The sequence below is a fragment of the Lepisosteus oculatus genome, chromosome 13 (assembly GCF_040954835.1).
Source record: "Lepisosteus oculatus isolate fLepOcu1 chromosome 13, fLepOcu1.hap2, whole genome shotgun sequence".
Taxonomy (NCBI): domain Eukaryota; kingdom Metazoa; phylum Chordata; class Actinopteri; order Semionotiformes; family Lepisosteidae; genus Lepisosteus; species Lepisosteus oculatus.
This window is the reverse complement of record NC_090708.1, coordinates 20904647-20932343: the sequence shown is the minus strand read 5'-3', so window position 1 is coordinate 20932343 and position 27697 is coordinate 20904647. Positions and strand designations below refer to the sequence as shown.

At 38.1% G+C, this 27697-nt stretch overlaps 1 protein-coding gene across 1 annotated transcript in view; it reads left to right on the top strand.

Moving 5' to 3' along the window:
• The window catches only part of egfem1 (EGF-like and EMI domain containing 1), a 95042-nt gene that overhangs the window by 36396 nt on the left and 30949 nt on the right, over window positions 1–27697 (top strand). The window contains exons 5-13 of the mRNA XM_015361489.2: window positions 16592–16714; window positions 19238–19360; window positions 21630–21755; window positions 23515–23637; window positions 24884–25006; window positions 25381–25518; window positions 26022–26144; window positions 26572–26694; window positions 27517–27693. Coding sequence (XP_015216975.2) covers window positions 16592–16714; window positions 19238–19360; window positions 21630–21755; window positions 23515–23637; window positions 24884–25006; window positions 25381–25518; window positions 26022–26144; window positions 26572–26694; window positions 27517–27693 — 1179 coding nt within the window. The remainder of the gene's footprint in view (window positions 1–16591; window positions 16715–19237; window positions 19361–21629; window positions 21756–23514; window positions 23638–24883; window positions 25007–25380; window positions 25519–26021; window positions 26145–26571; window positions 26695–27516; window positions 27694–27697) is intronic.

The window sequence follows — 27697 nt, the reverse complement described above, 5'->3', positions numbered from 1 at the left end:
ATATTCAGTTAGACTCACTTCATGTCACCCACTTGCAGGCATCATGAAAACCATCTCTTCAAATATTTTTGTTGTTGTTCAAGAAACACCAGGTCTACACAAACAACCAGTAACTTTCATTAGCTACAACAGCAGATCCTGTTTGGCCAGGACACCTTCCTCTAACTTGCATCCCAGACTGCAGAAGCTACTCTTTTTTTTTCTTATTTCACACACTGAAACTGCCAATTGGTGTTCCGACAGTAAAGCCAAGGGAATTTTTGGTAACTCAACCCATGTCATCTAGACATCTATCTCTTCTAGCTCCTCTATCTCTTCTAGCTGTGGGGAGATACGCTGCTACCTTGTCAAGCAAAGTCCTAGTGCTCCAGGTATCAACACCTCCCAACCTGGGCCAGCTGGCCTCCCCTGCTTGTATGTAGCTAATTTCAACTCCTTTGATCCTGGCAAAAACTACCACGCAACCTGCCTGACCAGCACCTGTGATGACCTTCAGTACAGTGTAAACAGTATGTCAGATCTGTCAGAAAGTTCAGTTCCTTACTTGTGAAAAATCCCTTTCAGAAGCCCTCACTATACCTCCTTCTGGACCAAAACCCTTTTTTTCCCCGTTCTGTTCTTATAAACCTCTTCATTACCCAGGGGTGAAGCAACTCCTTTCCCTCACTTTGAATATCACACCCACTGAGTGCTACTCAATCAGACCAGGTGTTCTCAGTACCTCATTGTACAGTTCTTTTTTTTCAATTAATAGGTGATCCTCTGGCAAAGCTACCTCTTACTAAATCACAAACTCAATATTAGAAGTTGTATACAGTAGAACATATAAAGTAGAATAGCTTACAACTGAATTTATTATTATTATTCCTAATATAAATTATTATATCAATAATATATTATTATTATTATTATTATTATTATTATTATTATTATTATTATTATTATTATTATTATTATATTATTATTAGAAAGTTCCTTGGTTAATTTACCGAACTATACTTAAAGAAGAACACCTAAAATGTTTAGGAGTGCTACAAAAAAACTGAATGTTTTTCAAACCCATTTTGATCAATCTCAGCAAAATTATTTATCAGCAAAAAATAAGAAAATGTTAACCAGGCTAATGTGTCTATGTTTGCAAGAAATTACAACAAGCAATGGTAATACATTTTTCCAATTTATTTCAGTACTAAGTGAGCCCTGACTGGCTTTTAATGTTGGTTGCAAGAGGTAAATTAAATGAAATGTGCTACAACAGACTGCAGACTTGATATTAATGGATTCCATTTAATAAATGGAACTCTTATACCATTTATTTACATTTTGTAGCTATATAGTTTCATAGTTTGAACATGCTGTAGATGTACATTTAAAAACTGTTTTTTTCCACATTTTCTCTTTGGATAGGTAATCTTTCACAGTCATTGTATGGTGTAAAAATATTAAAAAATTGGTCATGAGAGACAGACCTGTGGGTTTTTTGCACAAGTGTAAAACCAGAATTCAAATGACTGCCTTCCAGGAGTTATCCAATGGGACTTTCTCAAATCCCTCTTACCAGCGTGCAGTTCAGGTAAAGATTTATTGTTCGAAGTCCTCAGCTCAGTTTTGAGACTAAATGGCGTGTGAAGAGTTATGACAGAAGGATGCAGAAGAGACAGCTAAGGTCAGGTTGGAGTCTTCTGCCCCATTGGGTGTTCATGAGAGAAAGCCTTACTTCCCTGTTAAGTACTGTGTCTCTTTTCACCAGTATTAGATATTTCTGTGCACTGAGGGGCTTGTTAAACGTTTAGCTATCTTCTTACAGAAACTGCATATTTAAGCCAAGCATATACATAATGCTTTCGAACAGCTCTCGGGTTTCAGGGGAAGCTGTGAATGTCTGTTGTCTCACATGATCCAGATGTTGCCTGGTACATTTGGGGTGAAGGCTCAGGAGAACAAGTGTTGTGGGTCAGGCCTTAGATTTGAAACATACTAAGAAATGAAAGTTGGTGTGAAATGCCTCCTATTCAATGAAATCATCAAACATCACCCCCACTCCTGACCTGGATAATTTCTTTTTTCTCTGGTTGCTAATTTTGTGCAGCTTGGCTCCAAAGTTTTCTGAGTCATGAGAACATAATAAAAGATTACAGATGGGAGGAGGTAATTTAGCCCATCTAATCCATTTGGTAATAGCTTACTCTCTGATGGCAGAAAACAATCTGAACGTTCAGAATCTGGATTTTTTATTAAGATTAAGAATGTCATGTATAGAAGGTCAGACTGTCAGAATGTTCTCTGGACTTTGGTTAAACCACAGCACAAAACACAATGTGGAGGCTGTATTCTGTGTTGGTCATGGTGTGTTGGGTATGATGCAGTCAAATCACCAGCAGCAATTTCTGTCAGTGGTAACCTTTGCTGATGAAATGTTTCTAAACCTGCTGTACTGCACCATACAACATATGAGTATCCCTCCCCTAATCAGGGAATTGAAATGGGGTTTATAATGAAAGCTCGGTAGGAATAACAACAGCCAAGTTCATACAGTCTCAGCTGTCAGTAATTTGTAATCATTCCTCAAGTCATTTCCACAGTGGAAAAAAATAATAATACTAATATGTGATCCCGTTCTCTCTGTCAGATTTGTCTTTTGCATCCCTCCTCCACCACATCTCCACCTGTGCAGCTGCCCCTTGGTCACTCCTCACTCTGAAGGGGGCTTCAAGCCCCCTCGTCCTACTGATAGGAGGTTAGCCCTCAGCCAAGAGGGTGGACCCAAATTTACGTTGACTAAAACACTCAATAAACCTTTTGAACATGCCTAATCATCATCATCATCATTGTGAGCATTTTAACCTCAACAGGAGTTGTAGAAAGCTTGAGAAAGAGCTGTGCTGGGAAAGGGGACACACTGCGTTTGACCATAGCGAGAAGCAGTGACTCCTTACTATTAGATAATAAAGTGTTGCAGCTGACCTCATTGCTGTATATTTCACACACGGCACTGCACTTTCTCATGGGATGTCTATGCAATTATAGCAGGGCAGACTGAGTATAATATGATCTATAATGTTCCCATGAGTGTTCAATTCCAGCTCCATCAACAACTCGGATGAAAGAGAAGGGTTCACAGCAAATGCTGCACAAAGTTTTGAATATAAAATCTGAAAAATATGCATTCTGTCAGGTGCAGTGCAGTGCTTAGCATTTGCAGTGTTTGGGCCCTGGGTTTGCTTCTGGACCGGGGGTGCTGCCTGTATGGAGTTCTCCACATGTTCGCATGCGTTTCCTCTGGGGTCTCTGGTTTCCTCCGGCTGTCCTAAGACTGGTAGGTTCGTTGGCTTCTAAAGAAAACTGGCCCTGGAGCGAGTGTGTGTGAGATTGTGCCTAGGTGTTCCCTGCAGTGCACCGAAGGACTGACATTTCATCCAGGATGTATCCCACCTTGCACCCGCTCAAGTGAACCTCAAGTGAATAAACTGTTATTGAAAGTGATGCGATGATGAGTTCAGTCATTTGATTTCACAATTTCTGGAATTTGTCTGAAACCAACACAAATGCTTCTTCGAAATGACATACTGTACAGTAGATGCAATATTGCCTGACAATTTTAGAATACAAAACAGAAGGATATGATAGTTTCATTAAAACACTACTGTTTTCGAAAGCTTGAAAAACAACCTAAAGAACATAAATCTGTCAAGTTTGGAAAGGTATGCATGGAAAGTATTTGTAAAAATGACATATGTGTGAGTGTGTGTTAGCTGAACATAGTTTGGTATCAGAAAGGGGAAATACCGTAGTGTTTTGCTGTTTAGCAACAAATTTGGAATGTTTTTCTGTTAGTTCTATTGGCTTAGATTCATTTATAGGGAACATTACCAGTCTTCAAAATTACACACTTATTTGAATTACAATAAAGGTTTTAGGATAATGGGCTATTTATTTTTCTCAATTGAAATAATGTTCCCAGTATATTCCTTTCTTATAGCTTAGTTATTTGACCTTTTACTTTATTTAATGGTCTTCAGCTGAATGGGTTGATCAAGTCTCCATGGATTGAGGTAGTTATTCATTATAATTCCTAGCTAAACTACTGAATTTGTACTAGTTTATTCAATAAAGAAGAAGCTGGAACAGAAATTCCTGTGTTGCCTTTTAGACTAACAAGCATTTTATAAACTTATGGTCTGCTCCTGAACGGTAATAGAGACCTTGTTTGTTTATAGTCGAGGATTTAACAAAGGCTGCGGGGTTTCATGAAAGCTCTGGGAGAAGGGCCAGGAGACAGGAGATTTTAGGGGAACGTAAATGGGAAACAGAGGCACCAGGGGCAGGAGTCTTTAGAGTATTTTTATCAGGAGCATAGACAAAGTCAATTACTGTGACTCAGAGATCAGGCAGTACAAAATTATTGAAGGGTTATCTACAGTTACACAGCTGTGATGGATTCTCATTCTGAAACACTCAAAACAAGCCTATGAGGCCCTAGAAATCAAGTGTGGGTGAGGCCTGGGATTAAAACTTTATGGCGACCCATACTTGGTTTCTGAGGCTTTGTGGAAAGACTCCACTATTTTTCTGTATGCAATGTTCACTCAGTAGATCATTGATATACAGTAGGGTCTCAACATCTGTGAATGTAAGTTTGATGAATGAGCTTATTCGAGATTCAGACCGGGTGACAGGGTCTTATATTGAAGAACAGCAGAGCAGGATGAAACCGAGCCCAAGGATGTTTAGCACAGCTTTCGAATTAGCACCACAGCATGCTAGGATTGTGAGACAGATTTAGCTACTGAGTGAACCTCTCCCTGTCACCTGTCTAGGGACCAACTACCCAGCATCCTCATCTCAGCATGGTCTTGTTTTTATATTGTAATGAATGCTTCTGGTTCTGTGTCACCTGTGTGGAGAATGATAGGCTGAAGATTACTTTAAAGACTCACAGTTTTATTGCCCTTTCCATTGCAGTGGAGCATGCTAATCACAGATCAGGAAAATGCTGCAGCTCGGGAGGCAGAGAGAGAAAGTGCAGGCTTCCGCTAGACACAGAGGAGAGATTCATGTTTATTTTAGCTGATTACTATAACTTTAGTTGATCAATGTTATTTTAATTAACTTAAAGCCATTGAATTAGTACTTTAATCAGCAGATGATGGATTGGGCGGAGCGGTGGCTCTGTGGCTCAGGATCTGCGCCTGTGGCTGGAAGGTTGCTGGTTCCTATCCCATGGCTGGCAGAGGAATCCTACTCTGTTGGGCCCCTGAGCAAGGCCCTTCACCCCAACTGCTCTGGGGGTGCTGTATAAATGGCTGATGCAGCGCTCTGACCCCAAGCTCCTCTCCCTGTCTGTGTGCCTCATGGAGAGCAAGTTGGGGTATGTGAAAAGACAAATTCCTAACACAAGAAATTGTATATGGCCAATAAAGTGATCTGATATAAAAGAGGGTTACTTAAACCTTTTAAACACTCGCACTATATACTTTAGTACATTACTGTACTACATACTGTAGTATAGGGGTGGACAGGTCTCTGCACTGAACCCTTGCAAGTGTTGACCCTGCTATAGACGTATTTATCACTATTTGAGGAATGTGATGCACTCTTTCCAACCTTTAGAATCCATATTATGACATAGTGTCACAAAGTACAGCACAGTAATCAGGAAAGGCTTTGAGCCACAGCAAGGAGAAACGTGCAGGCTGATATTGTTGCATGTCTGTGTGTGTTGATGTGTGTTTGTGTAGGAGCAGGCACTGAATTCTACAATCTTAATTTTGTGAAACACCTTCTAGGTCAAGAGTATTCCTAAACACAGATTCACAAACAGCTTTAATGCAAGTTTAATCTGTAACAGGTTTTGATTTAATTGCTGGTGTAAAATCTTCTTTTAAGACTTACCTCTAGATAAGGAGCCCCTTTTAAGCATTCTTTCAAACTAAAGTCAATAATGATTACTCATGCTTCTCTTAGTTAGAAAATATTCAATGCGGAGATGCACATCAAAAGAACATCTAGATTTGCTAGATATTGGAGAAATAATTTCCCCGTCACTGGGAGAGTGACACTGGGAGAGTGGGAGAGGGAATCCCTGCTCTGAGCACACTGAACTAATTTGTTGGCCAATGAGTCGCTAGAAACAATCAGATGTTTCAATCAGATGTAAAAATATAAATAATTTCATATTTTGCACATACTGTACCAAGACTGATGCTTGGAAAATAAGCAAAACCATGGAAGCAATCTTAAAGGGAGACTTCAAAAATTGCTTTACTCAATAAATCCACCACAATGTAAGAGAGCATATTTCTCCTCCTATATCTGATGCAAAGCCCCCATGACTGTGTTTCTAATTGTCTAAATCAAATCTAACTAATGTCAGATTGTATATTTTACCCCAGATAATATTGAATGCCAAAAACAGAGTTTATATTTGACTATATATCACATTTTAAAAACTCCTGGTCCCTAAACCCTTCCATATGTTACCATCCCTTAAAAATGCCTTCTGAGTCGGCACATAACTTAAATTGTTCTGTCCTCCTTTCCTTTCCAGTCAGGCCCCGAAGAAAGCACCTTGTAGGCAAACCGGGCAGGTTTTTCAATTAGGAAAGCCCATCTTTGATGTTTCAAGTGATATTAACCCTCTTTCTTACACTCAGCAATTTCCTGAGCCTTTAACACTTTTAACAGATGCACAGGTTAGACCAGACTGTTAACTGTTTCACTGGCTCACAGCAGTGCCGTGTTCAAACTGAAGGTGACTGTTAGGCGGTTTCTCCAGAGAGCAAGGTTGGAAACAAGATTTTAGTGAGGTCTAGTCTTTATCTTGGAGGCTAATGTGTAAAAAATACTGTATTGGGCAATGCAATCCAAGAGATGTAAAAAGGCTTGATCCTTAAACCTAAATTTATGTTGAGGTCTAGCCATTTCTCCTTGTGCTGCTAAATACTTCTGCTGGTATTACATTAGTCAGTTACTAAAAGCTCCAGGCAGTGAAGAGTGCATTACACGGTCATAAATTTCAGGTTAACATTCCTGTTTTTGGCAGCTTTTATATATCTGTTTTCTGAATCCTTTTTTTTTTTCAAATTCAAAGTCAGGAGGTTAGGAAGGTGACAGGGAACTCAGAAGTCATGGTGTGCAAAGAGATACAGGTTTTTACAGTTTCCATGTAAAAGAAATCCAGTCTTCTCTGTGCTGTAGGTACCACACCAGCCATACTGTCTCTCCTGGCCAATAGTTGACATTGCAGTGGCTTTTCCGAATGAAATTACTTTCCTGTGCTTTTTTTAAATGCAGGGGTGTGCAAAATTAAGCAATTAAAACAGGCATTCCTTGGATTGTTTTGTACTTCAGCTAGGTTATATTCAAGTGACCATGAGCGTCTTAATACCAGGTCTTGTAATTACTTAAAATTAACCTTAGGTCTTTAAGCAAAATATTTGAATAATAGTTTACTACATCCACACTGCTGCTTGGATGTGAGTTGGAATATTTGCTGTTTTTGAATAGCTGTTCAAATGTTATTGTACAGTATACATTATCCTCCACAGTTGTTCATAGCACAATGTTTTTTATTTAAAATAAGGATTTTGGACAAAATCTAAACTTAGACAGTGCTATTCACTCCCCATTTGTACAGAAGCCATGGTAGGTTTAAGCTATAACATTTATTTTCTTCTTAAATAAAACCTCAGGTCCATCTTTTTAAGGAAAAAGTCCTCTTGTTATGCACAGCATTGATAGTTTTTAGTTATTAGCCTCTGTGGTTCCCAGGCCATGGAGTCTCTGGTGTTGCTTTCTGGTTTCCTAATTGTTGTGGTTAATCCCTGTTGGCATTATATCCAATGATCATCTTTTGCTGGGTTCCATTACCAAATCATATTGTTTGACTTCATCTGGGATAACATGCGATTGTGGTCTGAATTTGATTGCCAAAGATCATATACTCAACTGTTTTTTTTGGTCATACCCTACTGTTAAATGTCTCTGTTTTATAAAGAAGGTGTATTATTGTGTTATTCCGTCAGGCTGTCGGTTCTATTGAGAATTCATCTTGGAGGGCAGACTGTGTTTAACAAGAAAAAATGAATTTAATTTCCTAGAACTTGTAAATGTGGTATTATTTGTTTTAGGTGTATATGCTGTTTGTTGGTTTCTGGAATAAATATGAGCAGTCCGAAAACTGATCTGCTTTTTCAGCTCTGATCTCTGGGACCAGCAGCCTGGAATCTTGGATGGCGCTCAGGGACTGAAAGACAGTTATCAATCAGGACTCCACTTTCAGAGCCACTGTCAGTTTCTCTGTCTTCTAGCAGTCTGAGTTCCATTAAATTTCATTTCAGACTGATAGGAGACACTGACATCTCTAGGAAATTGTTTATTAAGAAAAAAACCTTACAGATGGAAAAAACCTGACCCATTCTCAAATGTCCAGATACCTTTTTTGTTCATCATGTAACATAAAAAAACATAAATGATTCCTAGGTGTTTGTGTATATATAGCACTTGTACAGTATATATGTTTTTTGTTATTTAAAATACTAATACTTCTACTGCTGCTGTGATTACTAATACTAATATACTGTACTATAAATAATTCAAAGACGTGACTCTATAGCATGCCTTGAATTCAACACCTCAAGTTTCTATTTTAAATTCAGGAATTCAGAAGGATGTGTCCCTCCCAGGGGTGGGAACAATTAAGTGCCTTTATGGATCTCTTCCAGCACCGCCTGTGTGCAAGTCAGAATGCTGCCAAGCCCAGTGTTTATTTTGACAAAGCAGTTACAGTAATGTCATTGGCCTTTTCACAATATTGTCAAAAAGGAAAGCTCCTCCTGTATTATCAAAGAGCTTTACATCCTTTATGACAGAAAATCAACTGTATTGCAAAACATTTTGATGCAGTACAAAGAAATCTGTCACATCTTGTCCCAAGACCTTCAAAAACACACAAAAACGTTATGTCATTTTGAAAGGTATTTTGATCTCTTATCTCTCCCTACTAATAGTGAAAAAAAAAACATTTTTTTTGTCTCATGGAAAAGCATCTTATTCATTACAATTGTTTCTTAGAAATTTGTTGATACAGTTCTCTGTATCTTGGTGAGTTTTCATGTTTTCATGCTTGATAGACACCAGTGACCAGATGTGTGCTGTGTGTGACCTTTGTTTGTGTTGTGGACCTTATAGTCTAAATGACTTTGCATCCTATACATTTCACAGGCATGGACAGTAATTACAGTAATTAAGAAAAATATTCAGTATTTTCAGTGTAATTTTGAAACCCCTTCTGTTCCCCCAGACTATACAGAACTCCTAAATACTGCAGTGCTGTGAGAGATGGAGAGAGGACTTCTTTTTTTTTGTCAGCCTCACTGAAGGGAAGACTTAATCTTTTTTGAATAAATATTCAGTTTGTAAAGTACTCATTGTAAGACTGAAAATTCAAAAAGCGTACAAAAGGAGTTACAAAAAATCTGGATTTTAAAGCAGTATTATACAGAATTTTGTATAATATCCTGTTTGACACTAATCTATCCCTTGTTAATTCAGGGTAATTCTAGTGCTGTCAGTAATTGCTGTCTGCAAATTCAGCCTTCACAGTATTTTATTTTCAGATCTCTGTAAATTGGTTTCTTCTATCAGTAACATTTTTGTTTTCATGAACATTGCTTTCAGTAAAGAAAGTATCTGGCATTTAATTTTAAAAGATATATAACATAATCCCTTTCTGGATTCAACACAAGAACTGATCTAAATTATTGGAGAGTTTAATGAATTGAAATAAGAATTATTTAATTTGCCTCAGACTATTTACAGATCAATTAACAAAGAGAATAAACTTGACACACTGGTGTACTGAATGAAATGAAGGATTCTGAAACACTGTACTGAGTGAGGACTGAGTAGTCTAAGTAATTAAGCTTTACCCCTCCCTATACAAGCAGAATACAACATTATGGTATGTCTTGGCTGACTCATTGAAGTGACATCATGCTGATATTTTGAACACTCTATCTTCATCAAAGGCTGTCCAGAAGATCACTTTTGGGGTCAGAGCGCAGGGTCAGCCATGTATACAGCACCCCTGGAGCAGTTGGGGGTAAGGGCCTTGCTCAGGGGCCCAACAGAGTAGAATTCCTCTCAGCCACCTACAGAGCCACTGCACCGCCCTGGCTACTTTTGTCCCTAAATACACAAATGTAACCATGCACATACTCCATGAAACCATGAAGACTCTTTAATCAATATATTCCAGATGTCATAGTGCTGAAATGAATTTCCCTCATATGGTAAATTTCTTGAAAGATAGCCTCTTTATGTTTTCCCGGGCTATTTCCCAGGCTATTGAAAACAAACTGTCTGGGTTTTCTGTCAAATTCTGCTACCATGAAAATTAATAAAAATTAATTTGTGTAGATTTGAATGTGGTGTGATATAGCGGCATTGCTATTGTTAGCATTGCTGCCTGGTTTGAGGCCCTGACCTGTGATGCTATCTGTGTTGAGTTTGTGTGGGTTTTGTCATTCCAGTTACTCCAGTTTCCTCCTGCAGTGCAAACATGCTGGTAGGTTAATTGACTTCTAGGAAAATTGGCCCTGCTGTGAGTGTGCATGTCTGTTTTTTTGTGTGAAATGAATGCCCATGCTATTATCAGTATTCAAAATTTAGATGGATTATGTAATATTGAGCCTAAAACAGTTATCCACCCCCATCGAATTTAGAAGTGTGGTCTGGGAGCAAGAAATCATAAATATTTGTTAAAACAGTTTTGTTACTTCTGTCGGTCATTCTGACTTACTGCACCCAAAACTGTGTTGCTGTGCCTTGCAATACCTTGTACCTGTTTGACACAGTATTGAAATAAAAATAAAATGACCAACTTTCCAAGGTCTCTATAAAAGCTTGGAAAAAAGCTATTTTCAACTTTTGAGCTTAACACAAAACTGAGTCATGCGATTTGCTTTATGAGTTAGGTTACTGTAATCATACCTTTACGTGAATATATATTACTAAAATACTTTTTATTGCATATGAAAATACAAAACAAAATAATAATTGGTAGTGATTTATTTAGTGTTATTCTTTAAAGACACTACAGTGGATGTGCAGATGCTTTTTCTAAATATTTATTATAGTTCCCTTTCTTATACTTGGCCAGTTTGATTGACATTTGGAAAATCTATGAAAATAAGTTACATGTATGCAAAATTATATTACAGTGCTTCCTTATCACATTAAACCACTTAATGACCTTAGCGGTCATTAATATTGCTTTGGTCACCATCCTGTAATGCATTCTTTGGTAGTGATTTATTGACCTAACATTCATTACAACTTCCTGGCTTGAGAAATATTCACAGGGAACAGCTAATGAGAAATGAGTACAGGATTTCATTGCTACCTGGAGAGTATTTAAACCAAATAAAGCAGAGAAAAACTGACTCATTTACAAAAAAAAAAACGTATTTCACTGCAACATTACCTGAAAAAAAATTAAAATTTAAAAATTAAGTTAATTTAATATTGTTTTTTTCTCCTTATTTAACCCCCTTACCTTAAATCAAATGTCCATGTAATAAGAAAATAAAACATTAACTTTGAGATGATGAAGTTATTAGCACTGTAAATGTGAAACAAAATACACAGCTACAGAAACATGAATAGATGCTTGAAGCGATAAACAATGATTTAGAATAATGTTAAACTACAAGTTGGTTTGAGATACATGAGGAGATTGATACAGAACGGTCTCTCAACACTGTTAAGTTTTGTATTGTATTTAAAAACATGACCTTCAAGACGCTTAATGAATCCTTAAACAGAACTACTGTACTCAAAACAGATCCTTCTCTTCTATCTTGAGTGTCACAGGGAGACAGCTGACCAATGGAGGAGCTGAGGAGACAGACTCATTCCTGACATCCTCATGTACTGTATCTCTATCAACCAGACATGTGTCCTGTGACAACAGCTACGCAGAGCTCATACAATTCATTAAGCTAGTCCTTACCCCTTCCCCCCAAAAAATACTGAATAGGTCTTAATAACAATACACATCTGTAGGTACTGTCAAAAAAAGAATAAATGTGCTTAATACTATTAAAAACTGTTCACAGTGGCCATGTTGCTAATGTAAAGAGATCAAGTATTTTTCTATTTCTAAAAGTCTGAATCAAAATTAATGACTCTAGCGCTACAAGCACGGTTATTCCTTAATCTACTTACAGTATCTATTCCATTAGCCTACTTACTGTTTATATAGTATGTCTATTTTCAGATTTTGTCTCCATATTTTATCAGCGTTTATACAGTCTGTACATATGCATTACATGAAGCTAGTTCTCAAAATATGGTGAAGTCATTTTTTCTCTCACTTTTTTTCTCAGACAAAATACTTTCTTTCCCCAAGGGCCTTCACAGTTTTTACTGCTTCCATCTTAAAGGTCTGCGTCTCACATTTTTTTCCTTTACACCAGGTCTTCACTGAACACTGCACATGGCATTATTTAATGTCCTGAACATCTGTTTGTGCTACTTAAGCTAAAATATCCGCCTCCTCTTGCCATTCTGTTTCTAAACCTGAGCTACAAGCTTTGAACATCATCCTATGTCTTTAATGCTCCGATGAGTATTAGACATTTTGATTAATAACCTAAAAAGAATTTCTGGTTATGCAGAAAGTTAATACAGCCCAGAGGAGGTGTTTAGCTATTTTAATTTCATTGTACATTGAAAACTAGATGCTTTTCTTCATAATTTTAAAAGTTTAATGCATATTGCAGATTTAATATTATTTGGCTCTAATAATAGTCTTTTTCACTTCAGGAGAATTTCTGGGCAATATGGTTTTCTTTCGAGTAGCTCCTTGAGAAGCTCTAAGAAATAAGTGGGACCTTTTAAAGGGTGCCTGGAAAAAATATAGTTTTTGACTCTTCTATTTTGCTCTTAGCTGTATTAATAGGAATGTCTCTCATTGTGTCAAGGCAAATAAATGCACTGCTATGTACAGTGTCCAGGAAACATCAGTATTCACACCCTTTAAAACATGGGAAAGATTTTTCAACATTTAAATGTAAAAATGTGTGAAGCATAAAACAGTGTATCTTTGGTCATTAGCAAAACTAAGGTCTTCATTTTGTTTTTTTATTATTATTATTATTTTATTATTGATATACTTACCAGTACATGATGATTTCAATCATTAAATCATACTTTCTCCTGTAATGTTTGTTGCCCGAGCAAGAGCAAGAGCAAGTGTTTGGATCTTAGTTATCGTTAGGAGAACTACATGGCAGGTAAAGTTAGAGCCTATAATAGTGTCTGTTCATCTTCTCTAAACTTGAATGGCCTTGTCCAGTCAGTGATAGGATTGCCCTTCTGCACTCAAAGCTCTCTGAAGTAAAACACCTGTGTAACCCATTCAAGTGTGAATGCTTGTGCCTTAAGGAAGGAAGTGATCATCTGGTCTCATGGTATGTTATACTTAGTCACTTCAGAAAACAGTTAATCTTTGGTAACATGACCTGACATTTCTCTTGCTTCAGAAAAATTCCATACAGCTTCTAAGTGAATTCCTGATACAGTCTTGTAATTTTGCAGTGTGAGAAGAAACCAATAAATGAATACATTGTTTTTTCTGCAATTTTCAGCTTGCTGTGAGAATTGCTGGGTATTAAATGCACTACAGACTAGACTACTTTGTTAAAGCACACTGTAGAGTGTTCTTAAACCAATTAAACAGGAGGCTGCTTTTAATTTCCTAGCACTATTCGGGGCAATTCTAGTTCTGAAATGAAACTGTTTCTTTTGTGAATTAAATGCTAGAAATACCAATACAAAAAGATTAAAATATTGAAGGACAAAAAACAGCATCACCCTTGAAACATACTCTTTTATAAATCTGTATTAAATCTGCTCCTGTAATTCTGTTCTTCTGTTTCTCTAGTACAGCCTTTTCATTTCCTATAAATATCACTGCAAGGGCCAAACATACTGGTTACTTCATTGAGGTGACAGTCTGCTGGCAGTCTGGCTGCTCCAGTACTCAAGGTACACTCCACTGGTCAAACTTCTCTCACCCGTCTGTCAATGGGACAGGAAATCAAAAGACAGCTCCTCGTGTACACCTTCAGCTGTTCCTTGCGCAATAGGATGGCTGCAGGACACATAGCTGTTTTTCTCACTGCTTTAATGTTTTACCTGTTTGATAAATCACATAATTTAGAAACATTTAGTCAACTGGATTCAGACTGGATCATAAATACTGAATAATTTAGTCTGAGCTATACAGAAACATGGAAAACCTATACCTCTGTTGTCACAAGCATGGCCCAGGTAAAGGTGTGCTTTCAAAAAGATGTTGATTCTGGTGACAAAGGTATCAGTAAGTCAGTTTCTCTTCTTTTAACACTGAAGAGGATTTTTCTTTGTTGCCAGATCAAGGAAGGCCCTCTGGAGTTCAAATACACCAGAGTTTTCATTTCTTGATTAGGATTTCAGAGTTTTGCATAGAATCTTCATCTCTAGCAAGAGTTTGTTTGCCAAATGCAAGAAGAGAAGTTCAGTGTGGGATGTTTTTTTTCTTTGTCTGATGGAAAGCTTAATAAAATACAGGTACACTTCAAGCCCTATTCTGATCCCCCTCTCCTATAGGTATATTAGAATTAATAGACCACAGAAAGCTTCCTGTCCCAGAAAACCTCTTTCTGAATTGCATTTATTGGAAAGCATGCATCATTTGATGGGGTGCATGTTACACTGTTGATCACTAACAACATTATTAACTTGAAAGCCATTTTAATGTAATAGCTTAGTAGTGTTTGGCATTACTGGGACAAGGACAGGAAATTCTCTGATCATTCTTTTAAGATTCTGAAAGGCCATGTCCTTCTCATTTCTTCTACAAGCTTTACGATTAGGATGAAATGGTAAACTGTGGTTCTGCAAGCCTGCAGGTAACTGGAACTTTATTGGGAGGTTTTACTGCTGGCTTTATCCTTGTTTGAGACGTTGGAGTGGATTATTTGGGTAATAGAAAAGGAGAAATGTCTTCTGAAGGCGAGTTTTGCCTTCAGGCTTCAGAAATAAACTGAGGCTGAATAGTTGCAATTCAGAAGTAAAGAAGGTACTGTTTGCAATGAAACAAACACTAGAGGGGCCTCTTTCTGTATCTTATCATAGTACAGGGACAGACAGCTTCATGAAATTTCACTAGAGTTTTGGTGCCTTGTAAGTAAGTTGCTAATTATTATCCTGTGAAGGAACATGTTGATTAAGGGTTGGAGTTGGCCATCCCTGCTGTAAAAGACCTACTGTATTTCAATGTTGAAATGTGAGGAATCGAGAGGGTCTAACTAGTCAGTATCTAATTAGATACTGACTTGTCTCCTTGTCTCCAGAGTGAGACACTGTATAAAACTGAGGTCCAATTTTTTGGGGCTCCAAAGCATCTGTAATCTCTGGAATAATAGGACATGATTATAAGGCATAGTATATTTGGCTGAGGACAGTGAGTGTTATGCACTATTCTCTGTTGTGTCTGCTTACATTCAGCATCTAAGTACATTTCAATCAGATACATGGTGGTTAGTCTAGTCCTACCTGAAACTCAAAGAATTGCCTCCTGTCACAGAAACTGTGAGATGTTATTGGTTTGCAGTCCGTTGTGATTTTAGCTGGCCTGCATATATTGTGCAGTTTAAGAGTTAGGTGCAGTCTTTTCTGGTGTTCATAATCTCAACAAATACAGTAGGCTAGTTGACTGCTTTGACTGCAATTAATCTTTTGCATTTTATATGTAAAGAGTGCTGATACACAGTGCTGTATACTGTATGTAATATCAGGTGCATGCCTGGGATGGCTTATGTTTCCTGTGCTATATGGGGTTTGTGTTTAATTCTGCAGAATGGTTTTGATGTTTTTTAATATTTCCACATTCTCAATATATCATATCTTAATTTTATTTGCTTGTGAACCATTATTAGAGAACGAGATCTTGTTAACATGCAGCTTCTTTCAAACGAGGAAGTGAGGACGTTTTTGCTGAGGCTCATGACATTACCATAATGTTGTGGTATGATGTTCGAGGCTGCAAACTTAGAAGACGAATATAAAGATAAAGCCATTGAAGATTTTTAGATAAAATACCATGAATTGAATGTCATTGCTGCATTTATGTCTTGTGCAGTGGCTGGGTGATTCTGTGTACAGCCTATCTTTTAAGGTAATATATAAAGAATGGAAGGAAAACATTCTGTAGAATTAGTGCCAGTAAAAAGATAGCATCAATCAGTGCACACTATGTACAGAAAGATACAGGCCATGCATTAGCAAGTACTGTTTTAGATACATTGTCATAACACTACAATATAGTACTTTTTATTAACTAGTAATAATCTGTTTTAAGTGATTTAGCTTTCATACCTAATTATTTTCACAAGGAAAGCACAGATGTGTGAAATGCACAGGCATTTGTAAAGGTCACGGATTAGGGATTTTACTCATTCCTATATGCAGCTGAGGATATAATCTTCTCTGTCCTGACAAGCATCTACAATGGACAATTGTGTCTCCATCTTTTCCATTTCAGATGTTGACGAATGTGCCACAGGGAACGGCGGCTGTGCGGATCAGTGCTGCAACACCATCGGCAGCTTCTACTGCAAGTGCCCCTCGGGCCAGCAGCTGGGGGAGGATGGGAAATCTTGCCAGGGTAAGAAAATAGGAATTAGCACTCAAAAAGCAGAGGAATTCTGTGCAAAGGGTAAAAAATATATATTTTTTCACTTTCCGGGGAAAGTGACACCCTGCCCCCTCCATCTCTTTTGCACAACTGTTGAAACAGCAGTGGAGATTTTTTTTTTGACACTCAAAATAAAAGCTATCATCTTTCCCAGACTCAGAAAACATGTCCAAACTATTGTTTCACCCAGAGGTCAGATGGGAATCTTTTTAGCTGTCTGAAAGCAGCAGTTAGACTTCAGACATATTGTTTTACTCTCAGGTAACTTAAGTAACACATTTCTAGTGAGGAGAAACAGTCTTTGTGTTTTAATCTTGCAGTAATACTGGCTATCGTGGAAAACCAAATATCCCTCAGGGTCAGTTAAACTTCACAGATGGGGTGTGTTTCCTGAGCTGTCTGTGGCCTTTCAAAGAACCGACCTCTCACCATTTCAGCTGTAGAGACTCACAGCTTCTTTGAGTCTATAGGGTCAATATTGTGTAACTGGATAATAACCATGAATCTATTTTCATGTCATTTGTGTTCTAGATGAACATATAACCAATTTTAAACAAGGAGGATTCAATACATTGTCCATTTTGTCTAAAGCTGACTTATTGTTAAATTTAATCTCTTATTATATCTACAGTATATGTTTTCTTTCCACAATTAGATCTTTAGCTCACAGGTTAAATACTCAACAAACCAACAAGCAAAACAAAGGTTTGAGATGATTTTGAGACTCACAGATTGTTGAAAGAAGACAATGCATTTTAACAATTATTGTAGTTAGCTGATGTTTTGAAAGTATTTATCTAAAGATTTAATAAAACTCAAAAGGTCTGAAATGTCTAAAATGCAACATTACTAGTGCAAAGAGGACATACAGTATGAGGCTGCCATCATTTTCCTCACAGAGGGACGTATTTGCAGTTTTATATAGTGCATGAATTTGTACTAAGGTGGAATATAGTGTATACTTGAAAATATAGGATAAATAGCTTTCCGATATGATCATTTATTTCTCTAGTTAAAACATATTTTTGCCAGATTTTAGCACAAAGACACAAAGTCTCTCACCTGACATCCATCAGATTAGAATTTGAGTTTATGAATCTTTAGTTTTTTTGTGCTTTTTGAGTGTGATTTAGACTGTGCAAGTCCCTTTTCCTGTTTTGGGAATTGCTGATGATGTTCCAAAGAAACAAAGTACTGATCTGGGGCTCAGGATTTGTTCTCTAAAGCCATTTGGTGCTGAGACAGCAGCATTTCATTAAATGTGAAGAAAACAGGCACACTTTGAGTTGTTTACCATATGTGAGGAACTTCAGAATATTTTTGTCTCTGAAACATATTTTTACCCTCCAGTGATTAAGAAAGGGGATTCACATTCTCCTTGGTTTGTTCTTTGTTGCTTAAGTAAAGCTTTTATCAAAGCTGTTGAGTCATTTTTTAATGACCAACAGAGAGCATTATAAAATAGTTGCTGGGGCTGAAGGACTTAAAGATGTATAGGTGGACACTGACCTACTTATGGTCTACACAACTATGGCACTCAGTGTTCTTTTGCAAGCCAAAGGGGACCAATTTGTGACAAGTTTTGTTGTAAGTGATGGTGATTTACCTGTGATAGGTGCCCCTTGACCTTACATGAACAACCAACCAGTAACTATCCCATCTGAAGTAGTTTCTCTGTGAACCTGAATGAAACATCGAGATAAATTTACTTCCTTTTATCGAAAGAGAATAGAATTCCACTACTGAAAGGAAACGCTTTGGAGAGACCTTACAAAATTCATTTAATAGCTATTTAGTTATCTATTTACATGCATTAAAAATTCCCCAATTTCTTCTTAATTTGCTATGAAACTTCATACTGCAAAAAAGTAATATTCAGCTCAAGTGATGGCAGTAATAAATGCTTGCTTGTAAATGGATACTACAGCATATTTATATTTGATTTTTTCAGCACTTTCATCTGTAAATTCTACTTATGCAGGAAGGATGTGCCCACTGTGTAAATACATCTTGAGTGATAATTCTGTAATGTATACAGAAATTATAAATGCTGCATTATACAGTACATGCATTATACAGTGTGTTAAATTTAAATGAGATGATATTATTATAAGTGATTCCAGTATTAGTATAAGTGATTGTAGTTCAGGTGGGTAGCTGCGTCAGCATGCGTAGGCTGCAAAGGAACAAGTAATAGGTTTATTCCATGCTGAAAAAAAGAAGAAAGAGAACACAACGTTTCGGCCGTGGAGCCTTCTTCAGGTGAACCTTCCCACCTGAAGAAGGCTCCACGGCCGAAACGTTGTGTTCTCTTTCTTCTTTTTTTCAGCATGGAATAAACCTATTACTTGTTCCTTAGTATAAGTGATGCACTTTTCTTGGAAACTTATAGAACATTATAGATTCACCATTGCAAATAGAGCTGTCATTGTGTCAGGACACTGGAGAAAAACCACCTGCTTTTTCAGCTCGTGACTTTCCTTCCTGCTGTAGATGTGAATGAGTGTGCTGTTCTGAATGGAGGCTGCCAGCAGACCTGTGTGAACACTCAGGGATCTTTCCTCTGCGAATGTGAGGAAGGATTCCGCCTGCACGCGGATGGGCGCACCTGCATCAGTAAGTCAATACAGAAGTGACAAGAATACCCTTTGTGAATGAGATATTTGTAGGCAAGCTTGACAGTGGTAGTCTCCGGTGAGTAGCAGACTCCCAGTTTACCTGTTGAAATAAGAAAGGTTCACATTATGTAAACATTTAACCCCCATCAGAAAAACAGGCCACCCACCTTATAAAACAACAATAATAAAATCAAACTTTGATTATTTAATAAAGTGTGATGCTGGAACATCGAGAGAACTTGTGCAGTATCAGATGTAGATTTGATCTCATCATGTATCAGTTAATTTGGGTATATTATTGTTCCTCTATTTCAGTTGGTAAGCCTCTAAAAATGCCCTGAAACTTTGAGAGATTAAACTGTTCCGTGTCCGGGTCTGGTAGAAGTTTGTACAGGACAGTCTGGAGAGGTGGTGACTTGTGAAGAAGTGTTTCTAGTTCTTGGAAATACTAAAATAAATATAAGTGTCCAGAGGGTGCTGGGATGTTATCACAGGTACTAGGGACAAGAACTAGGAAGCCACATGCCCAGTACATGGTTTGTGTCAAACATGTGCTTATGTAATGGGGTGTAACTTTTATTCTGATATATAAAAATAAAATAATACAGTGAGCTTAATAGTAAGTACCTTGGCGCCTGCAGTGCTTCTGGCTAATTGAAAGTGTTGAAAGCTGAAATGATCTCTGTTAATTGTCCTGCCTTATTATTTTAGCAAATAGAGTTTCCAAAATCATAGCTCATGCTGAGCTGTCCTACACATCAGCTATAAGTGCCATGAGCCACCATGTCTGCTTGAAATATAAAGGAAACTTCCCCATGTCTAAAAGACTGGTGGGGGGGGATTCTGTTGGAGCTTAAAGAAGTGCAGGCCACTAATTTGGCAGTCTGTTTAGCTCATCACTCTATGTGAGTCGTATTTCTTTTTTACAGCTAAACAGTGCAATCAGGGCTTCAGTCAGCTGACTTTCCATATCAGCACTTCAGTAAATCAGCTTGGGTAACAAGCATGGAAAGGCCATCAGACCTGGAACTGGGGCAGTTTAAAAACTAAAAACATTTTATGAGCATCAGGTTTTCCAGAGTTTCCTTATCTTTCAGCTAAACTTTACATGACCAGTGAATGTAATCATTTTTAATGTTCAGCAACATTTGAGACTCCCTTCAGCCCATTTCAATACTGATTAACATGTTGGAGCCATGGTTTGAAAGTCTGTTGTCTCTTGGATTAATGTACTGACTTTGTCTTTGACTTTCTGAGGATAGCAAATGACAAAATAATATGTAATAAACACAACATATAATACATATAATGAACACATGTGGTTAAGGCACAGCAGATACAAGGTCATTAGCAGAGAGACACTAATTAAGTAAAGGTCATTGTGAAAAAAAAAGGTGTTGGGTCTAGATTTAAGTGTGCTCAGGGAAGGTGACTCTCCACAATTCTTGGGGATAGAATTCCAGGTCTTTGGGGCACAGCAAGAAAAGCCCTTGTCATAATCAAGGTTGGCAGACATCTAGAACATCAGAGTATGACGAATGAAGGTTGCAAGATGGGGAGCAGTCAGATACTGTAGGTACTGAGGTGCCAAGCCTTGTTAAACCTTATAGGAGAGCATAAAGTTAACTCACAACCTGGAAGCCAGTGGAAGGACTCCGAGACAGACAGGCAAAAATTGATAGCTTGAATTCAACCTGGTCAGAATTCTGTCTGCCGAATTCTGACTAGGAGTTTGTTCAGTGTGGATTGAAATACCCCAGGGAGTAGGTCATTGCACTTAATCAAGAGTGTTGAAGCCCGAGTTCTTAAGCAAAAATGTGCTCACCGTTGCTCCTATCTGTGCTCCAATATATTTAACATGCATTAGAGGGAAAACATCACAATTCCAACATTGTGCTGCTATGATTAGTCATTCGTCTCTATGAGGAGATACAGTACTTTAGGCATGTGAGAATCAGTCTTGCAACCCTCCTGGAAATAAAACTGTTGTTTTCTAGTGTACAGTTTGGTAATTCAGCTATAATCTTTTGACTAGTCAAAACATGAAATGCCATCACATGCTCTGTGATCACATGCGTGTAAAGTCCTACTAATTACATTGTGTTGAGGTTAAAGACTAACTTTCTGTCATGTGCATGTTAAAAAAGTTAAGAATTTTGCCACAGATCTGACTGACACTCAGAGGTAAGACAAAACGCTGTTAACAATGATGAAGAAACTTCTTGTCTAACCATGAAGATATTTTTCTCTTCTTAATCTTTGCCTAGCTGTGAACTCCTGTGCAGTAAAAAATGGTGGCTGTGAGCACAAGTGTGTGGAGCTGGGCGATGACCACTACAGGTGTGAGTGCCCTCCAAATTACCAGCTGAAGAGAGACGGGAAACACTGTGAATGTACGTACTGTATATCGAACACGACAAGTACCAAAACATTCCTGTAGTGCCTGAACGTTTTCCATACTTTCTCCATGTCAAGCATCTTAATTTGGTTCGTTTTTTTTAGTTTAACATCATTTAAAGTTCTTTTTTCAAACAGTATGCATACATGTGGCAGCTGCCTCACAGCGGTAGGACCCTGGGTTCGATTTCTATGGTGCTATCTGTGTGGAGTGTGCATGTTCTCTCCATGTTCAAGAGGGTTTCCTTCCACAGTCCAAAAACATACTGGTGGGTGTTTCTGTCAGTGTGTGACCTGTGATGGACCGGAGTCCCATCCAAGGTGTATCCCACCTTTTGCTTGCTTCCCAGGATAACCTTCAGACCACTGTGGCCCTGAATTGTATAAGCAGTTATTGTAAGTGATGTGATGGTGTGATGGTATAAAGTGGACCACCAATATTTCAAGGACTTTCCCATTTGAAAAAATTCTTGGTCTGGACCGCTTAACAATCATTTAAGTTACTGGAACAGTAATATGCAGAAGTCTTTTCATGTTCCTTTACACAAGAATCAAGCTGGGGATGGAGAGTGGTTTAAAAGATTCTTGTGGTATTTTATGGGCATAATAGAATAAAAGCAAACAAATGTTGGCTTTTTGTTTTCAGTTCACAGGCATGGTCAGAAAAAAAAAGGCTTAGGGAAGTTGCTTCAGGCACTATTTTATACTCAGTCCTATTGTTTTCCTTAATCTGATTGGTAAAGGATGCCTATTCTGTAAATGTAGCATAAAGCAGCAATAAAACAACAGAAAACATTAATTGCATATTAGGGTGTTGGAAAGTTCTAAGGAGTTTCAGTGTTGCATGATAGAGAAGAAATAGAGACATTAGACATAAAGTGGGGGTTAGTCAAGGGCCTCTGGGTAATATATCCTGAAGAGATCATTCTTCCAGAAGATAGCAAGTGTCTCCACAGGTTTAAGCAATCTCCATCAGTTGTTTTACAGTGCCTTCAACAAATGTGACTTCCCTGGAGTCCTGCTTCATAGAGTGAGAGACAAAAACCAGCATTTTATGGCTGTGTCTGCATCTGTAGCCTGGAAACCTGAAATAGGCCAGCTTTCTCTCAGAATACGGGTGAAGCAGGTCAGCTGTCACATGACATATGGAAACTGAACAAAGAAAAAAATGCAGTGCCTTGCAAAAGTATTCACAACCTTAAAGTTTTATTATTTATGACCCCATACATTTGTAGATGTAATGGTATCATGTTTCATAAATAAGTGAATTCCTGAAAATGCTTGCAGGACCGTGTGCTTGGTAAACTGTCAGTCAGGAAATACTTATTTAAATTTCAAGGCATTTTTTTCTAAACTTTTGTGACACTAATTACATTTCAGGAGCTAAACACAACAGGGCAATGAAGCTGTCTGAGGAATAGTGTATTCAAATGCTACGTGGTGTATTTTGCTTGGATGATGAAATGGAAACCTGAGAGTAAGGAAGAGGCTGACAGAAACCCCCATCTTTGAGAGGAATGAGTCAGGGAGCCGCTGCAAGGATGATGATAGGGTGCAGGGAGGGGTGCAAGAAAGATGTGCAACGGGGTGTTTAAGAGGCAAGATATTTACTGTATACATAGGGCAGAGAGACCTTCTGAATGTCTGTTTAATTAAAAACTCCATTAATCAAGCAAAGTCTTACATACCATTCTTTACATCTGACTACTACTGTACATTATTTGAATATTGATATTGTCCTTCTGAAACCTGCAGTAAAGGACCCCTGCTCACAGAGAAATGGAGGCTGTGCACACATTTGTACGAGTGATGCTGGGCAGGTGCAATGCGACTGCAGGCCGGGGTACAGACTCTCTAGCGACAGGAAAGGCTGTGAAGGTAAGAGTCCAGAAAACCCAGGACAGCCAACTATTTCCTTTTTCTAGGTGATGATTTCTAGATATCCTTTCCAACTATATTTCTAGATGATGAAAGTGAAATCTTCTAAATGTGCATTTCTATCAGATATTCACTAAGATAGAAGTCACCAACTTAATCTGCATACTGTAGATGTGGCAGAAGTGTTTTAGGTACCACAAGGTCAAGGTAAATAAATCTCCATGGCCAGATGGCATCTTACCACTTGGTCTCAAGAAAACAAGAGATGTTATTCAGAAGCCATTGAAACAATCTTAGGACAGGGGTCATACCCAGGCACTAGAGAATAGCTGATGTGTTAGCCATCTATAGGAAGGTTGACATAAGTAATTATAGACCAATAAATCTTACAATTAAGGTTATGGAAATAATTATTAGACCTCAACTAGAATATCACCTGCAGTATGTGGAAATAATATCGTAGGGAATAGACAACATGGAATTAGAAAATGTAGGTCTTGCCTAACCAGCTTACTAGATTATTTTGAATAAGTAGCAATGATAATGAACCCACACAAAGCATAAGTACAGTTTGTACTGTATGTGTACGTACTGTACTGTATGTCTATTTAGATTTGCTCAAGGACTTTGTTGAAGTTCCCCATTCAGGGGCATTCAGGCATATAGAGTATATATATGTACATTTGGATTGAGCAGTGGTTAACAATAGAAAATGGAGTACAGATGACGGGTGATGTTCAAATTGGGGTGATGTAATTAGTGGAATACTACAGGGATATGTACTTGGACCGCTGTATTCCTGATTTATATCTGAGATCTAGATTTTGGTATAGTTAGAACTTTTTAAAATTTTAAAACAAATAATGTGTAATGCAGACAAGTGCAGGGTATGTGTGCACTTAAATATAAAAAAAAATTCTAAATACAAAATAGGAATCAAGATTACAAGGTGACCTGATACAAGTATTTAAATACTTGCTAAGGCCATTCATAACACCAGCATGGTGGATTTCTGGGAAGTGCATTTAAAAATATGAATATATAGAACTGTGGGAGTGTGGAGCAAGCTACCCAGCCATGTGGATGAAGCTGATACCTTGGCTTTCTTCAGGAAACAGCTGGATGAGGTATTTGGATCAATTAACCACTGAATGGCATCCTCTTGTTTTTAACCTTTCTTATGTTCTTAAAAATGTTTCAATGTCTTTTCTATCTTATTTTTGTGAACTCCTTCTGGTCTTTTCAGACATCGACGAGTGCAGCTCGGGGCTGGCTCAGTGTTCTCATCGCTGTGTTAACATCATGGGCTCGTTCAGCTGTGTCTGCAACCCTGGATTTGAGTTGGGAGCCAATGGGAAACAGTGTTATCGTGAGTGTGAAGACTTATCAAAATTAGGCTCAGTAACAGGGAATGAGATACAGCGTTATGACTTTCAGGGATTAAGAGTATTTTAAAATACAAACATGCAATAAGAAAATAAGAGTAATTGGGGCTATATTATTTGCTGACACTAAAATGCTGTGCCATTTTTCGGTTATGGTTGTGAATGGGGAATTGAGAAGCAGTTAATTCTGCACTTAAAGACAAAATACAGCTGCTGAGCCTTATTCAGTCCATAAATCAATTCAGGAATGTGAATTCCAAATTCATAAACCTAAATTAAAATAAAACTAAAATAGGTGATAAATTCATTTATACGGAGAGATGTGTTTTTTTTCATTTCCGACTCTCATTGCCTTCAGGCATTGAAATGGAGATAGTCAATAGCTGTGAGAAGGACAATGGAGGATGCTCTCATCACTGTGAGCACACTACCAACGGGCCTCTCTGCTCCTGTAACCAGGGGTACCAGCTCGACGACGACAGAAAGAGCTGTATAGGTAAGCATATCCCGTTTTAATATGAAATTGCTGATAAATACAAAATACAATTTTCAGATCTGATGCTTGCTCAATCATCCATTTAAATACTTTTCACTTTTCTTAATGGAATATAGTGTAGTTTGGGGCCTTCAGTAAATATATACTGTATGTACAGGTAAGTTACTGTAACTACCAGTACACTTGTAACTGAAATTGTTCATAACTCATTCCCTCATCCAAAATTAAAGTTAACATTTGTTCTTTCTCTTAAGGGGATATGAAAAGTGTTTAATTTCCTTCTACCTTAATGGTATCAAAAGTAGAAACCTTTCTTCACAAACGTGATAACCGGAGAAGTCAAAATAGCAGAATGATAGCTTTTTTCCCCTCTGGGACTTCACTGTGCTTGCATGCTTGGTGTTCAGCGCCGGTCAGCTTTTCAGGGTGAAAACAAACATTTGCCCAGTGAATGGCAGTGGTGGAGCCCTTGTCATCAACAGCGTCCTGCTCCATTCTCTTAGACAGTGATGAGTGTGAGAGTGGAAAGGCCTGCTGTAACCATTTCTGCAACAACTATCCAGGAGGCTATGAGTGCAGCTGTAAGGCAGGTTACAGACTGAGTCCTGATGGCTGCAGCTGTGAGGGTAAGTAGAACCTGCAAATTCTGGGGTATCGCTGTTCAATTGCACAGCAAACCCTGTTAAATGTATTAGATGCTACATGCTATGCCAGAAAATACTATGCATGCAAAATAAAACAGTTAAAAAAGAAATGACAGAGTCCAGTTAACTGTACAGACGGTAGAACAATCATTAGTTTATTAAAGTTTCTTAAGTCTGCTTTTGGATATTTTCCTCACATACGTTTATTGTATTGTTATTAATATTAGAGGTCCAGACCCATGTGATCTAATAAGCCCAAAAATGCAGTGAAGTCAGACTTTATATGGCATGTTTTTCTCAGTCTGGAACATTGTCATGTTTTTCCTCGAGGAAGTCATAAATCTAGAAAGGTTTCTATACTCGTGGTGCCTTGTATAAAGGAGAGTACAATTCGGTCCTCTGTTTTTAGACGTGGATGAATGTTTGGCCGAGAGCGCTGGCTGTGATCACATCTGTATCAATTCCCTGGGATCCTTTGAGTGCTCCTGTCAGGGGGGATTCCAACTGGATTTTGACAGGAGGTCATGCATCCGTAAGAACCGCTGTTCCTCAAGAGTGGGAGTGTAAAGGGGAGATCAACAGAGAACGTTAGAGATGCAGTTTTGGTGTGGGACCTATTGTTCAGATTATAACACATGAACAGTTTTGCACTGTATGCAATACTCATGCTTTGTATTCACCTGCTAAAAGTAAAGTGGAATATTTACCCAAAATCAAAGACAGATCAAATATAATTAGCCCTGAAATAAGCTGTTCAGAGTTCATTTTATGCTTCCCTACTAAAAGACTAGAGTATTAGAGTAGAGTGCTTCCACAGAAGTAACTCATTCATTTCAAAATTGTGGTAATGGCCTCATAAAGTAATATATCTCATTATTCCTGAGGACTGGGAAGCAGTTCATGTCTTCACCTCAGTGGTATGGAAAACAAAGCTTTCAGGTCACAAGTGGAAACTTAATGGAAGTGCATTTACTGAGAACATGAGGAACATCTTCATGTGAATGGTTGTGGGAATATGGAACAAGCCTCATAATCTGGCATCTTTTAAGAAATGGCTGGATGAGATGCTTGGATCCATTAGCTACTACCTACCATATGGCCTGTATGGACTGAATGGCCTCTTGACTGCAACTGTTCTTATGTTGGTAGATTGAATATCAGCAATGCACTACCATGTGTTTTCATCTATGTGTTTTTCAGATTCACAGCACACTCTGTTCATTAAAATAAACGAACCAGCAAAATAAATGCTGGGCTTTCTAGTAGGATTACAAGGGATACAAGGGAAGATGCTTCTAGCTGCACATGGCTCCCACACTGTGATGCGTGCCTAACAACGACTGTCTGTCTCCAGCACTTTACGATGATGACTTAGAGGAAGAGGAGGAGGACCTGGAGGTGGTGCGCTTGCCTGATCTGCTGTTTCGCCGGGCCCCCCAGCTCCTGCACTACACTGCTGCTCTGCGCTCCCCCTATGACTACGAAGAGGAAGGGGATGTCAGGGGAGAACTGTCTCTCGTCAGCAAAATCGGTAG